We start from the raw sequence: 14,824 nt of genomic DNA, 5'->3' as shown, positions 1-14,824 counted from the left end.
CTCATTTTTCATGATATCAAAAGACAGTTGAATGTGTTTCTTTCCTAAAATATTCAGAAAGGTGGGATATTATGGCAGATAAGCTTTGTTATTTCCATATTTCTTAGTAATTTCCAACAAATAGTGTTTAATTCGCCGATGGTCGATAAAACAGGAATAATATTTCATTGCGTGCGAGTTTTTTTACCTTTTTTCAGATTTATAAAAGGTACATGATATATAAGAATGGCAGATTATTCCAGGATATAATGGTATTTATCCATTGAGAAAAAAGAACCCCAAGAAAATCAAAAAAATAGATAAAAAAACTTGAGGCAAAAATGATCTTTTCAAGATTAAATCCTTCCATTATCACGAAAAAAGTTGGCGTAGATAACATTTTTGGAAGAGTTTTGTCAATTTCCAAGAAAAGTTCGTTTAAATTTTATTCATTTAGAGACTATTCACTAAGAACGACTAGCAATATTATCAGTCTTGATAATTTTAGCAATAACAAAAAGGATAACAATAATTCTAAAGATAAATATTTTAATTCAAAACGATTTTTGATTTTCCTTGTTTCGTCAATAAGTTCGGTCACCATATATTCATACATTAACGATTTAACAAATTCAAATAAAAGATATTTATCAGATGCTAAACCTAAAAAGGGAATCACAGTCGAGGAGTTTAAAAAGCACAATTCATTAGCTAATGGAGTTTGGGTTGTAATTAAAGGGCAAGTTTATGATTTAACTGAATTTTGTGAAATTCATCCCGGTGGGAAAAAAAATATATTAAAATTTGCAGGAAAAGATGCTACAAAAACTTTTGATCCAATCCATGCACCGGACATTATCGATAAATTTTTGCCGAAGGATAAACATCTAGGAGAATTGATCGGTGAATTAGAAATTGAAGAAGAAGAAATTTCAGAGGAAGAAGAAGAAAGATTATTAAGAGTTCAAAACAAACCATCATTATCATCGATTTTCAATATATCTGATTTTGAATATGTTGCTCGGGGAATATTAACACCAAATGCATGGGCTTATTATTCGAGTGCTTCAGACGATGAAGTTTCATTAAGGGAAAATCATTATTCATTTCATAGGGTTTTTTTTAACCCGAAAGTGTTAGTGGATGTTTCCACTGTTGATATCTCTACAACAATGTTAGGAAGTAAAACAGATGCCCCATTTTATTGTTCAGCCACAGCATTAGCTAAATTGGGACACGAAGATGGAGAGAAGAGTATTGCGAGAGGATGTGGTAGAGAAGGAGTAATTCAGATGTTTTCGACTCTAGCTTCATGTTCATTTGATGAGATAACAGATTCAAGAGTTTCGCCAGAGCAGAATCAATGGTTTCAATTATACGTCAATCCCGATCGAACAATTAGTTACGACTTGATTGAAAAATGCGATGCTAAAAACATTAAAGGTATTTTTGTTACAGTTGATGCTCCAGTTTTGGGTAATAGAGAAAAGGATAAGCGGTTGAAATTTGAAGATGATGCTAATATAATTGAAGAGAAGGGGGATTCAGATAAGATTGACAGAAGTCAGGGAGCTGCAAAGGCTTTATCCTCGTTTATCGACACCTCATTAACATGGAAGGATATTAGAGATTTTAAGACGAGGACAAAGATACCAATTGTTATCAAGGGAATTCAAAGGCCTGAAGATGTTGTGTTGGCTGCAAAGAATGGAGTTGATGCAGTTGTGTTATCGAACCATGGTGGTAGACAATTGGAATTTGCAAGAGCTCCATTAGAAGTCTTATCAGATACAATGCCCATTTTAAGAGGAAAAAACTTGGATAAGAAAATTGAAGTTTATATCGATGGAGGGGTTCGTAGAGGAACAGATATAATCAAAGCATTGTGTTTAGGCGCAAAGGGAGTTGGATTGGGAAGACCCTTTTTATATGCCAATTCTGGATATGGTGAAGCTGGAGTTCGAAAGCTATGTGAAATCTTGAAGGAGGAAATCAAGACAGATATGAGGTTATTAGGAGTGACAAAGATATCAGAATTGAGTGAGGAATTGGTCGATACAAGAAATTTGAAATCCAGGCTTACCACGGACGATAGGTTGTATAATTCTGTTTACGTGCCATTATCTCCTCCCAAATTCAGAGATAATTAGAATTAATAACAGTATAAATAAAAGTATAAATAACAGTGGTTTAATTGAGATGAGATGAATAAATATTCTATTAAAAAGAGGATTTAAAAGAGGATTAAAGTTATCTATATATTTATAAATTTGTGTATTTGAATCGAAAACAGTCACGGGAATTTCCAGATTGTATTAAAAAACCTAGATTTTATGTTTAAGAAGGCAGAAAGAGCGAGAAGAAGAAGGTGTTGATTAGACAGGTTAGGATAAGCCAGAATAACTTGAAATAGAGTACAGTAGTTTGCACTAGATATAATCAATATATTGTTTATAACAAAATTAGAAAATGGCGTGGTATTGGCCCTTTGGCGGTAAAAAACAAGAGAAACAAGAGATTAAACAAGTTGAAGTTAATAGTAATAGTAATAGTAACAACAACAACAATAATAATAATAGTACTAGTGATGGGAAAAAGGAAGGAGAGTTGTTATTGGAAGATTTGCCTACAAGATTTGAGGTGCATTCACCAAATAAACCTCAAACGAAGGTTCCGAAACTAGAAGAAAAGGATATTGCAGGAAAAGATCCACTTGGGGTAGCATTTGATTCAGTCAGAATAGATGATTTTAAGGTGAATAATTTGGTTAAATTGCCTTGTTTTCGAGATGCAGGAATAGTTGGATTTTCCAGTATGGGAGTGATTGGAGTTGTGATTTTTTTGTTCAGTAAGAACCCCAAAAAGGCAGTTAACTGGAGTGTTGGCAGTGGGTTATTGGGATCGACAGTTGGCTGGGAACAGTGTCGAGCACAGAGAAGAAGGGATCTTGAACATATAAGGCTAGCGAAAGAAGTTGTGGCTAAGAAGGAAAAGCCAATGATGAATAGGAAACCTAGAACAGTGCCAAAGGATATGTGGACCAGTCGAAGTAGTGTAGATAATAAAGAGGATAAATAAAAGGCCAAAAAAGATAGAATGATATGATATCAGATACGATACAATGAAATGAGATGAGGTGTAATGGGATGTGATATTTTATGATATGTAATGATATAGAGTTAAATTGTATGAGATGTAATGAGATTCATGTAAATAATTTGGGATATAGATTTAATTGGAATATCAGATATAATTAGATATAATATATTGAAATAACATTCTACAAGAAAGAGTGAAAAAAAGAAAAAAAAAAATTGATTGGGAATATTAAATGATAAGTTACAGATACATAGAATAAGATAAAATGAATTAGAAAAAAACAACAACAGATAAGATAGAATCAAATGATTGTGAAATAGGTTTTTTTGTGAAAAAAGCCAAAAATCGAGATAAATAAAAACGTAATATAGATTGGCTGATAAATAGAAAATATAAATCGAGATTCATAAACTACTCAGCGAAAGTCTTTAAGATATCGTTAATTTGATTCAAGTCTTTACCTTCCAATTCGAATTTCGATTCTCTACCGTAGTCAAATCTAGCATATAAAGCTGGGGAAACACCATGGGCTTCTCTGACAAGCAAAGGCACTTGAGGATTGTTTGATTTAATTGCCGAATAGTTTTTGGTTAAAAACTGTCTGGTGCGAGAGGAAAGCTGGTTAGTGGTCTGAGAAGCAAGAGCAGATAGAGATGGAAATGGAGCACCTGGGGAGGGACATACTTTAAGGTGACGCTTTCAGGACCAGATTGCGAAAGATGAAACCTGAGTTCCTTCACAGCGTTGGAGAAGACGATTTTGGAGAACATTGTAGCTGGTAGAGGAGTCTTCTGCTTCTTCTGCTTCTTCTGCTTCTTCTGTTACTGCTTTTGCTGCTTCTACTTTGTGCTCTTTGCTATTTCGAACCCACTCGACTACTGGCCAATGAGAGCGCGGCATTTTGCAAGCATTTGGCACGTGGAAGTGGCGTGACTTGCTGCACAGCACGGCTTTCTTACGTCTCAACGGCATCAGCAAATCGGAAGCGCGCAATGGTAGAAGTTGTGCTCTGAGCAGGGATTTGCCGTGTGTGCAGAGAACACCGTGTGAACAGCACGCACACTAGTTGCAATCCTGCGGTGTGGCCACCGAAACTCAATTCGCGGGATTGGCCACTGCCATGTGAAAGAAACAAGAGCAATGACCGCATTGGGAAGAACTCTGCTGCATCTAGAGAGGGTAACATACTGCAAACAGTGCATACCACAGCCTGGCCACATAGCTACCCTGCTGGCCTGCGGGTCTTATCTTAGATGGTGCGCTGTTATTGCTCGCATCCCTTTTCACCAGAGAAAGGCTTTTGTATTGCAGAGAAAATTTTCTTGTATCGTTTGTGAGAATTTGTCATACAACCCAGATATAATCAATTGATTACTTTCCTGATTGAAGTCCCCCAAATCCCTTTTCTCTCTGCTCCTCTGCTGCTTCTCAATTCACCCATCAATTACCTCTCTGTGCCCCTGGATTACATTGCTTCCTGTGCTGACTTTATTGGGTAACCTTTTTAAATCAACTGAGCAAAACAAACAAGTAAACAAACAGTCTACCATCTGCCCTTTGGAAATCACACCTATAAATTCAACTTTATTATTGCTCTCTAATTGTCTCATATTCCAGATAATTATCAATTCTTGATCTCTTGTCTTCTTATTACATATTCTCTCTCTACTTATAATTATTGTAGTAATTATAATATCTCTTTCACAACTCTATTTAGATCACTTATTAACATCCAGATCAACCCTTTTCTCTTCTCAATCCTAATCATCTAAATCTCCTTGAAAATCCTAATATAATTCATCAATAATGTCTGTTCCTCAAGTAAAAATTCCTTCAGCTCCTGCTAGCTCAACTGGTGATGGTTGTCCATCTAAAATATTAAAATGGGAAAACCCTCAAAAGACTGGTAAAATCTTTGGTTTGACCATTTTTTCCCTCTTAGCTGTCAAATATTTAAATCTATTAAATATTTTCTTCCATTTTGCTTTTATTTCTTTATTTGTCTCTGCTGCCGCTGAATATCTAGGTAAATTAATCACTGGTACTGGTTTTGTTACTCATTTTAGACCTGCCTACTCAAATAAATTTACAAACATCTCCTCAAAGGTTTTGCCTCATGTAACTTTACTAATCAATTTAATTGAATCTGAAAGCCAAAAACTATTCTATTCTGCTGACGTTGAAAAGACCCTTAAAGCTGCTGGTGTTTCTTACTTGTTGTACAAAATTACAAGCTGGTTTTCCTTATACACTTTGGTCTTTACCTCTGTTATTGGCGCTTTTTCAGTTCCTGCTATTTACTCAAGATACCAAAATGAAATCGACCAAGGTATTGTTCAATACACAAAAATAGCAAAACAAAGAGCAATTGACCTTCAAACTGCTGCTTCAACCAAATCAAAGCCTTTATTAGCTAAAGCAACCCAAAGTTTTGCCCCTCTCACCGGCTTTTTAAACAAAAACTTGCCAACAAGAACCGCTGGCTCAACTGTTAAATCCCCAGTTAACCCTGCTAGCTTTCCAGCTGCTCCAAAAGTCTCCCCGGATCAAAAACCACTCCCTGTTGAGAGACATGAAGAAACTGCCCCTCTTCTTTCAAACCCAGCTCCAGCTCCAGCTTTTTAATTGAAACGCAACAAGAAAAAAATAAAAAAAGATATAATAATATCAATATGAGTATGAATATAAATATAAATACAAATATAGAAATAAAGATTCATTCAATTATCTCACTCTTTTTTTCTATCTTATACTGAAAATGAAATTAAATGAAAAAAATTAGATGTTTTTGGGTTTATATTAATTTCTCTACAGGAAAAAATACTATCAATTCTTTTATATATCAGTTATTTCAATAATTATAATCACCGTTGTTTTTTGTGTTACATTTTTTTATTTACTTATTCATTTATTTACTTACTTATTTACTTATTTATTTACTTATTTATTTATCTACCTCCTTATTTACTGATTTATCTATTTTTCGATTTATATAAATTTTCTGTCTTCATTCAATCGACCTACTTTCTTCTCACTTCGTTCCAATTATCCCACTGTCTACCTCTACTTCCTACTCCTTTTTTTATCTGCCCTCATACACAAATATCTAATTGTCTTTTATCCTTTACAACCTCTTAATTGCTCTTATTACCTCTTCAATCGCTCTCGGAATAGGAGAACAAACCCGCTCGTATGGATTGCTTCCCATCTTGTAATATCACATGATATAGCCATATACAAACGTAACTTCATTTTTTGTATCACATGTCAAAAACGTGCTTGAACGGAACTCATTTTCTTCTTTTTCACTTTCTTCTTTTTCGTTTCTTTAATCTTTAAACTTATCTTATCTCCAACTCTGCATCCATATTCTTTTCACTTATATATCCATATTCTTTCTCCCAACGCTTTTTTTCTTTTATTTTCAATTGATGATCATTTACCCATTCAACTTTTTCTTATTGTCTTCCTGTTGTTCTTCTTTTCCAAATCATGTTAAACTCAAAAAAATCCTTAATTCCTCCAGATAACTTTAATTTAGTGGAAAACGGTCTTTGTAAGTGTTTACAACGATGTCAACTGTTGCACTTCAAATTACAACTGACTAATTTACTAACTTAGCAATTGCCTTCAATAAACTATCCTGTTTATACTCATATATTTATATCTACTTTTTTCTTCTCTCTTGTATTCAGACAGATGCTCAAAAATTGACCAGATAAATTTTTTCTTTCTTAAAACTTTAAATTTAAAATCAATCATCCTATTAAATGTCGAAAAGCCTTCAAGAATTTTTAGAAACTTTTTAGATGAAAATAATATTAAACTATACCAATTGGGTAATTTGAAATTCATTAATCCCAATATCCAAAACAACTCCAATAACTTGAATAATCTACAAACAGAACACGATAATATTGAATATATTTATCAAGATAATAATAAAGATGATTGGATGATTATAAATAAAAATTTAATCATTAAAATCTTTGAAATCTTATTAAACAAACTAACCTACAACCTCTTATTAATTGACTCAACGGAAATCCTTATAGGCTTGTTAAGAAAATTGCTTAAATGGAGTTATTCCTCTATTTTAGCTGAATATAGATTATATTCAAACAAGATTTCAATCTCAAATTATTTTGCTGAAATATTCTTGGAGATTATCAGAATCGAATTAATACCAAATAATGATCACAACAAAAATAACCCCAAACCTAAAAATATCCATAATAATATCATCAATAATATTAATAATATTAATAATGCTAACAATAATAAAAATATAAATAAAAATATCCCCATTCAATCTAATATTAATAGTAACAATAAAAACCATAATACTAATAACGATAATGAGAACGAAAACGAAAACGAGAATGAAAAAGAGAACGATTTTTCAAAATCACCTCAAATTCCTCAAAATTTACTTAAATTGGTTGAAAATAGAAAAAAAAGAAAGAAAAAGACAAAATCAATATCGTATTATAATGTGAATAAAAACCACATTTCAAATAATTTTAATAATAATAATGATAATAATGATAATGATAATAACAAATCTTTATTAACTGATAAATTATCAAAGATCACCCTCGATGACAATAATACAAATAACAATATTAACATTAAGAACATCAATATTAATAATAATAATATTGACTTGAATAATCCATTTCTAAAAAGTGAACCAACTTTGTCAATAACTTTACCCTTAAATTTGCCAAAAAACTTGCAAAACGATAAAGATATATCATTGAAAGATTCAACATCTGCATTATCGTCTGTATCTGTGCTATCCTCATTCACTATCCCAATAAGCCAGGTTTCTAATTATCATGATTCCAATAACATTTTAAACAAAATTACAATCAACAATACAATTAACAGTCATAACCATAATGATAACTCTTATAACACCAATGCAATCAAACATTATCACTTTTATAAGCCAAATGAGAAAAATTGCTTCAAAGTGAAAACACTTCGAATAAAACTTCCCAGAGAAGAGATCCTACCCAACTGGTTCAAATTCCAACGAGATCTATGGGAAGAAGAGTATGCTCTTTCCAAAGCCCACGCAAAACCATCCTCAACTAAATAGTTTCTATACAATAATTCAGCATTACATTTTATTATCCAACTCGTAATCACTGATATGCAATTCCCCATACTGACTCTCATACAGTGGGAAAAAAAGATGTCACGTGAAGCTCAAATTTTATTAGATTTTCATAGCTTGTTTTTTCAGTGGACGAGAAATTGTTCAAGAGAAGGATTCAAGATTTGAGGATACTCAAAGTTATTGGTGCATCGAATTATAACACACTCGTTTTACTTGATTGAAATGACTGGCGTTGTGAGTTTTCAGTTTGCCAAACAGTTCGCAAGAACATTCAGTTCTGCTGAGGTATTGAACAAATGCAAGATCTCCATAGTCAAACCAGTGCATCATCTTGTTCCAATCAGCAAAGCCAAATTATCTAAAAGGTTTGAGGGCTTGAAGTACGAGAAAACAGATATAAGATCAGTGGGATTCAGACCTGTTGAAACAGAGCCAGATCGATTCAATGATTATTACGAAAATACCTTGAAACCAAACTTGCTATTGATGACATTTGACGATGGCTTCGAAGTAATCGAAGGTAAAAAAAGAAGATCGTGGGATGGCTCTTCGTCTTATCACATTCACAGAGAAAAGAAGAAACCCAAGGGAGTAGTCGTTCCAACAAGAGACATCACACCCTATACTATCGACAACTTGCCTAAAATTGAATCGCTAGTTATTAACTGCTATGCTAACGAATCCTCCCAATTCCCCAACCATCCGATTGTCGCCCAATTGCTATTGCAGCAGATTACAAATGTCAGACCAAGGAAAATCTACTCGAGATCGGATGTCGTTACATGGAAGATTCGTCGTAACACACCCATGGGTGCCAAAGTGGAATTGAAGGGAAAGTATCTCTCGCAGTTCCTATCAACACTAACCGAGCTTGTTCTTCCAAGAGTCAGATCATTCAACGGATTGGACAACAAAAAAGGTGGCGACAGGTCTGGAAACATCTCCTTTGGTCTCACCTCTGAGGACGTCAGATACTTTCCAGAGATCGAAGCCAACCAGGACCTATGGCCAGTGGTGTTTGGAATGAACTTCAACATCATCACCTCTGCCCAAACCGACAACGACGCCAGATTGCTCTTGAGTGGATTGGGCTTCCCATTCAAAAAGATAGCAGAGAGCCAGCCCACTGCCTAGTGGGCCATGGAAACCAGCATTTGTTCCTGTAAATATACACTTCAATCTAAGCACAGCACCACAGCACCACTGTAGCACCTCTTTCTTATCAAGCTCTTATTATATCGCTTATATTGGTGGATGCGAGGCACGTGCCGGCGCGCTTTCTGGACACTTGTAAAAACCAGCTCTGAAAAGATTTCGTTGTTATTTAGAATCAGCTCTCCATCAGATCAGATCAAGGGTATCTCGTTGATTAGCCAGTTCTTCTCAATTAACTCACTGTTCCAATCTCTCTGCCAGTGCTCTATTTATTGCCCAACATGGCGGATGTAGCCTACACGATAATCAATGAACCTTCCACCTCCAGCAAATCCACTCTTGAGCAGTACAGATCTTTATTGGAAAAGTCCAAAGATGAGGTCAAAATCGATGCAATGAAGAAAATTCTCATCTCAATGTTGAATGGCAACTTGTTGCCCTCATTGTTGATGCATGTTATTCGTTATGTTATGCCTTCAAAAAACAAGGAATTGAAGAAATTGCTATATTTTTACTGGGAAATTTGTCCAAAACTAGATGACGAGGGAAAATTAAGACAGGAAATGATCTTGGTTTGTAACGCAATTAGAAACGATTTGCAACATCCTAATGAGTATATCAGAGGTATGACTTTAAAATTCCTCACCAAATTAAAAGAACCAGATTTACTAGAACCTCTAGTTCCAAGTTGTCGTACCTGTCTTGAACATAGACACTCCTATGTTAGAAAAAACGCTGTCTTTGCAATTTGGTCGATATTCAAAGTCTCTGATTATTTATTACCTGATGCATCTGAATTGGTTGCTAATTTTCTTGAAGTTGAAACTGACTCGATCTGTAAACGAAATGCCTTTGTTTGTCTTGGTGATTTAGATAGAGAAAGAGCTTTATTGTTTATTCAAAATCACGATTTAAACAATTTGGACTCAATTTTACAAATTTCAATCATTGAGTTTATTAGAAAGGATTTTTTGAAATATTCTGAATTGAATGAAAATTACTTGTTTCTTATAACTGACTTGTTAGAAAGTTCCGACAATTCAACTGTTATTTACGAATGTGCTACAACTTTGACTATATTATCATCTTCTACATCTGCCATCATCGCTGCTGCATCAAAATTCATTGACTTGTCGATAAAAGTCCCTGATAACAACGTTAAATTAATCTGTTTAGAGAGAATCAATGGTTTAAATGATTCAAACCCTGGTGTATTACAAGATCTATGTTTAGATATTATTAGAATTTTAAATTCCCAGGATTATGATGTTAGAAAAAACGCTTTGAAATTGATTTTGAGATTAATTAATAAAAAAAATGTTGAAGATGTAATTAAATTTTTGAAAAAGGAACTAGCCACAACAATCACCTCGATTTCAAATACAAATTCATCGAGTTCTGATGATTTGTCGATAAAATACAGAGAATTGTTAATTTCCACTATCAATACCTGTGCCATTAAATTTTACGAAATTGCTGCAGACGTTATTGACTTATTGTTGGATATAATTAGTGATTTAAACACTGTATCAGCATCAGAGATCATTTCCTTTGTTAAAGAAGTTGTTGAAAAGTATCCTAAATTAAGAAGCTCAATTATTCACAAATTAATTGACTCATTGCATAACGTTAGAAGTGGCAAAGTTTACAGAAATGCATTATGGATCATTGGAGAATATTGCTTAGAAGAAAAGGACATTCAAGATGCTTGGCGTCATATCAGATCTAATGTCGGCAAATTGCCCATTTTAGCATCCGAGCAGCAATCAACCGAAACTAGTAGTGAAGATGGTCATGAAAATGAAAATGGAAATGATCATGATCATGAAAATACAAAGAAAAAGGGACCTTTGGTCTTACCTGATGGTACTTATGCTACAGAATCAGCTTTAACCACTGAAATCAAGAAAGATGATTTGTCTACAAGTCTAAAGCCACCTATTCGTCAATTTATCTTGGACGGAGATTTTTATTTGGGTGCAGTATTATCGACTACTATCGTCAAGTTGGTATTAAGATTTCAAAGATTATCTAAAAACAAGAAAGTATATAATGTATTGAAAGCTGAAGCAATGCTAATTATGGTCTCAATTTTGAGAGTTGGAGAATCTAAATATGTAAAGACCAAAATCGATGAGGATTCGGCCGAAAGAATATTTGCATGTGTGAGATTTTTAGCAGATGATAGTAACAATGATGAAAAATCAATTGAATTCCAATTACTTGAAGGAGCGTTTTTGGAAGATACTAAGAATTCCTTTAAGAAGCAATTGGCAGAAGATGATAACAAAAAACTTCAAGATGATTTATTAGACTTTGCTAAAAAGGTCCAACAAGTCGATGATACAATAAATTTCCGACAATTTAAGAGCAAACATATAGTTAAAAGTGGCGAATTGGAAGAAATTGAGTCAATCGGTGCATTAAAAATCAGTGGAAGTGGCAAGAAGGAGAAATTATCATCAAGACTTAACAAGATTATCCAATTAACTGGGTTTAGTGATCCAGTTTATGCCGAAGCATTGGTGACAGTTAACCAATTTGATGTTGTATTGGATGTGTTGGTGGTTAATCAAACCACGGAAACATTGAGAAATCTATCAGTTGAATTTGCAACTTTGGGAGATTTGCAAGTGATTGATAAGGCAACATCATCAAACGTTGGGCCCCATGGGTTCCATAAAGTACGAACCTCAATCAAAGTGACATCAGCAGACACTGGTGTTATATTCGGTAATATTGTGTATGATGGACAACATTCGGACGACAGCAGAATAGTGATCCTAAATGATGTTCACGTCAATATAATGGATTACATCAAGCCTGCCAGCTGTTCTGAAGCTCAATTCAGAACCATGTGGAATGAGTTTGAATGGGAAAACAAGATATCGATCAAGTCGAACTTGCCCTCGTTGAAGACGTATTTGGATCTATTGTTGTCAAACACGAACATGAAATGTTTGACCCCAGGCGCTATTGTTGGAGAAGAGTGCCAATTTTTGAGTGCCAACTTGTACTCCAAGTCGTCGTTTGGCGAAGATGCGTTGGCCAACTTGTGTATTGAAAAGACCCAGACAGGGCCTATAATGGGCCATATTCGCATTCGATCCAAGGGGCAAGGGTTGGCCTTGAGTCTTGGGGACAGAATTGCCTCGATATCCCGAAAGTCCAACAAGTATGTGATAGCTGCTGTTTAGAGGTGGTTTTGGTTTTGTTTTCTCTGCGTAATGCATAATACATGTTTCTTCTTGATCAAAAAGCGCCGCTGTAGAAAAAGATCAACTCCTGAATCAGAGATCCCGAATCAGAGATCCTGAATCAGAGGAAGCAGAAGAAGCAGAGTGCACGTGCGAGGCCACCGGCGTGGATCTCTGAGCTGGCTTTAAGTTTGATCCAGTTGAGGCTTGACGTTTTGGTGTAAGAGTTTTGTAAGAGTTTTGGAAAGAGGTTTAGAAAGGGCTTTAGAGAAACTTGAGGTGTAATCTACTGTATTATATTCCTGTTCTCAATTCAAAATGAATCTTTTCAGAATTCTAGGGGACTTGTCCCACTTGGTCAGTGTGCTAATTCTTCTCAATGCTATCATCAAGGCCAGATCGATTTCTGGGATTTCCTTCAAGACACAGTTACTCTACTCGATTGTCTTTATGACGAGATATATTGATTTGTTCTTCAGATATGTTTCTCTTTACAACACATTGATGAAGGTTTTCTTTATTGGGTCGTCGAATTACATTTTGTATTTAATGATATTCAAGCACAACTATCTCAAGAGCCAGCAACCAACGTTTGACGAATTCAAGATTGAGTATTTGCTAATTGGCAGCGCTATAACCTCGTTAATTTTCAACTATGGATACAATTTCACTGAAATACTTTGGAGCTTTAGTATTTGGTTAGAGAGCGTAGCAATATTTCCACAATTGTTCATGTTGCAAAGAACTGGAGAAGCAGAGCTTTTGACGACTCATTACATTTTTGCCCTAGGTATTTATAGAGCATTGTATATTCCCAATTGGCTATGGAGATATTATATGGAAAATCATTTTGATTCAATTGCTGTGATAGCTGGCATTATACAAACGTTGATTTATTCAGATTTCTTTTATATATATTATAAAAAAGTTATAAAAGGAATGAACTTTAAGATCCCTGTATAAATATATAATCTCAATTAATCTAATCTAATCTAGTTTTAATAAGAATTTCAGTCTCTTTTTAATGGATAAAGTTCGGTTCTAACACCTTCTTTGGTGACAATTAATATCTCTAAATAGTCACCAACATGAATATGTCTCTCTGTTGCACTAGAAAACGCGTCTTTTACTAATGACAAAACTTCATTCAACGATAAATATCTCAATGGCTGATTTGCTTGATTCTTGAAATTGACTTGGTTGTCTAAAAAGGGCATGATCAAACTGGCTGCTGCTCCCCCTGCTCTGCACTGTTCTCTTTCGTATGATCCAACTGGATCGAATGAATATACTGCACCTTTGCCATTTTCGTCTAGTCCAGCTATAATTGTATGAACATAGTATGGGAAAAATCGTTTCCCATATAACAAATGTTGGATCAATCTTGCTGCCGACGAGATCTTTAATTTTTCCTCATTATTATTGAAATGGTACCATTGTAGATTTGTCTTGAAGTTTGTAATTAGCGAATTTCCATCGGCTGAAAACCCATTCGCAGACATTATAATATTGTCTCCAACATCGAACACCTTGGGCTCGTACCTTGAATTGATCGAATAGCCAGTGGTATGACGAGTATCTCCTGCTAACACTGCAAAGTCTTCTCCTGCTATGCCCAATATAGTTCCTCCATTATCCGAATAAGGATTGAAGCGATGTTCAATTGGAGCTGAGTCCTTTATGTTGGAATAATCTGACGACATGTTCTCGATATATATATGTGTGTATTAACTGGCGCTGTGAGTGTGAGTCAGTGGATACCAATTGGTGTTATCGATAAAGGAATCAATCAATCAATCAATTTCTCGCCTATGTGTTGCTACATCTCTATATCGCTACCTCCATGGAAGTGGCAAAGAAAACAGAGCGGGTAAGCTCAGACGTTGAAAGCAGCAATGGAAAACGCACACAAGAAGGAGAGCTTAAACGAGGGCCTGCTCAACAAAAGACTCCTCAACGACATCTTCTCTCTTCCAGCAACAAGCACTCCTCGCCAATTGATGTCGATGGCGCCTCTGTTGACAAAGAACTGTAACATGAGTAGAGTGCCTCCGGTGATAAACACAATAATGTAGGAGAGTTTCCCGGCTATCGCACCTAGAAACATGCCGAACATCGAGCCAAAACAGAGCTCCTGGTAGTTCAACTTGCCATTAAATCGCGATTTTCCTGGAACAGACGACGAGCCAGAGCCAGAAGGCAAAAGCGACGTCTTGATGGATATAGCAGGTTGTGGAGGAGCTGGCGAGTCGCAAAGCAACTTGCC

General features: G+C 35.0%; 9 protein-coding genes across 9 annotated transcripts; 7 read left to right on the top strand and 2 right to left on the bottom strand.

Moving 5' to 3' along the window:
* Positions 1-320: 320 nt before the first annotated feature.
* On the top strand, positions 321-2,129 carry ASCRUDRAFT_31706 (FMN-dependent alpha-hydroxy acid dehydrogenase; the record flags this gene model as incomplete). Its single annotated transcript, XM_020190294.1, has 1 exon — positions 321-2,129. The coding sequence occupies one exon, from the start codon at positions 321-323 to the stop codon at positions 2,127-2,129; it is 1,809 nt and encodes a 602-aa protein (XP_020049060.1).
* A 571-nt stretch (positions 2,130-2,700) lies between these two features.
* COX20 (Cox20p) lies at positions 2,701-2,994 on the top strand (the record flags this gene model as incomplete). Its single annotated transcript, XM_020189871.1, has 1 exon — positions 2,701-2,994. A coding segment is annotated over one exon (294 nt), but the record flags the coding sequence as incomplete, so codon positions are not given.
* Positions 2,995-3,489: 495 nt separating this feature from the next.
* On the bottom strand, positions 3,490-3,848 carry ASCRUDRAFT_6413 (L51/S25/CI-B8 domain-containing protein; the record flags this gene model as incomplete). Its single annotated transcript, XM_020191341.1, has 2 exons — positions 3,490-3,679; positions 3,763-3,848. 2 exons carry the CDS (start codon positions 3,846-3,848, stop codon positions 3,490-3,492), a joined length of 276 nt encoding a protein of 91 aa, XP_020049058.1.
* A 1,036-nt stretch (positions 3,849-4,884) lies between these two features.
* RTN1 (Rtn1p) lies at positions 4,885-5,703 on the top strand (the record flags this gene model as incomplete). The annotated part of the gene is made up of 1 exon (XM_020191340.1): positions 4,885-5,703. The coding sequence occupies one exon, from the start codon at positions 4,885-4,887 to the stop codon at positions 5,701-5,703; it is 819 nt and encodes a 272-aa protein (XP_020049057.1).
* Positions 5,704-6,570: 867 nt separating this feature from the next.
* Positions 6,571-8,185, top strand: OCA4 (Oca4p; the record flags this gene model as incomplete). Its single annotated transcript, XM_020191545.1, has 2 exons — positions 6,571-6,634; positions 6,774-8,185. The coding sequence occupies 2 exons, from the start codon at positions 6,571-6,573 to the stop codon at positions 8,183-8,185; spliced, it is 1,476 nt and encodes a 491-aa protein (XP_020049056.1).
* A 243-nt stretch (positions 8,186-8,428) lies between these two features.
* Positions 8,429-9,340, top strand: MRPL7 (mitochondrial 54S ribosomal protein uL5m; the record flags this gene model as incomplete). Its single annotated transcript, XM_020190296.1, has 1 exon — positions 8,429-9,340. One exon carries the CDS (start codon positions 8,429-8,431, stop codon positions 9,338-9,340), a length of 912 nt encoding a protein of 303 aa, XP_020049055.1.
* A 151-nt stretch (positions 9,341-9,491) lies between these two features.
* On the top strand, positions 9,492-12,717 carry SEC26 (coatomer subunit beta). The gene has a single exon (XM_020188919.1). It carries the CDS (start codon positions 9,643-9,645, stop codon positions 12,556-12,558), a length of 2,916 nt encoding a protein of 971 aa, XP_020049054.1. The 5' UTR covers positions 9,492-9,642; the 3' UTR covers positions 12,559-12,717.
* Positions 12,718-12,876: 159 nt separating this feature from the next.
* On the top strand, positions 12,877-13,521 carry ERD2 (Erd2p; the record flags this gene model as incomplete). Its single annotated transcript, XM_020190252.1, has 1 exon — positions 12,877-13,521. One exon carries the CDS (start codon positions 12,877-12,879, stop codon positions 13,519-13,521), a length of 645 nt encoding a protein of 214 aa, XP_020049053.1.
* A 47-nt stretch (positions 13,522-13,568) lies between these two features.
* Positions 13,569-14,261, bottom strand: PRE7 (proteasome core particle subunit beta 6; the record flags this gene model as incomplete). The annotated part of the gene is made up of 1 exon (XM_020190306.1): positions 13,569-14,261. One exon carries the CDS (start codon positions 14,259-14,261, stop codon positions 13,569-13,571), a length of 693 nt encoding a protein of 230 aa, XP_020049052.1.
* Positions 14,262-14,824: the final 563 nt, after the last annotated feature.

This window comes from Ascoidea rubescens (genome assembly GCF_001661345.1).
Source record: "Ascoidea rubescens DSM 1968 unplaced genomic scaffold ASCRUscaffold_2, whole genome shotgun sequence".
Taxonomy (NCBI): Eukaryota; Fungi; Ascomycota; class Saccharomycetes; order Ascoideales; family Ascoideaceae; genus Ascoidea; species Ascoidea rubescens.
This window is presented reverse-complemented; position numbering and strand designations above follow the sequence as displayed.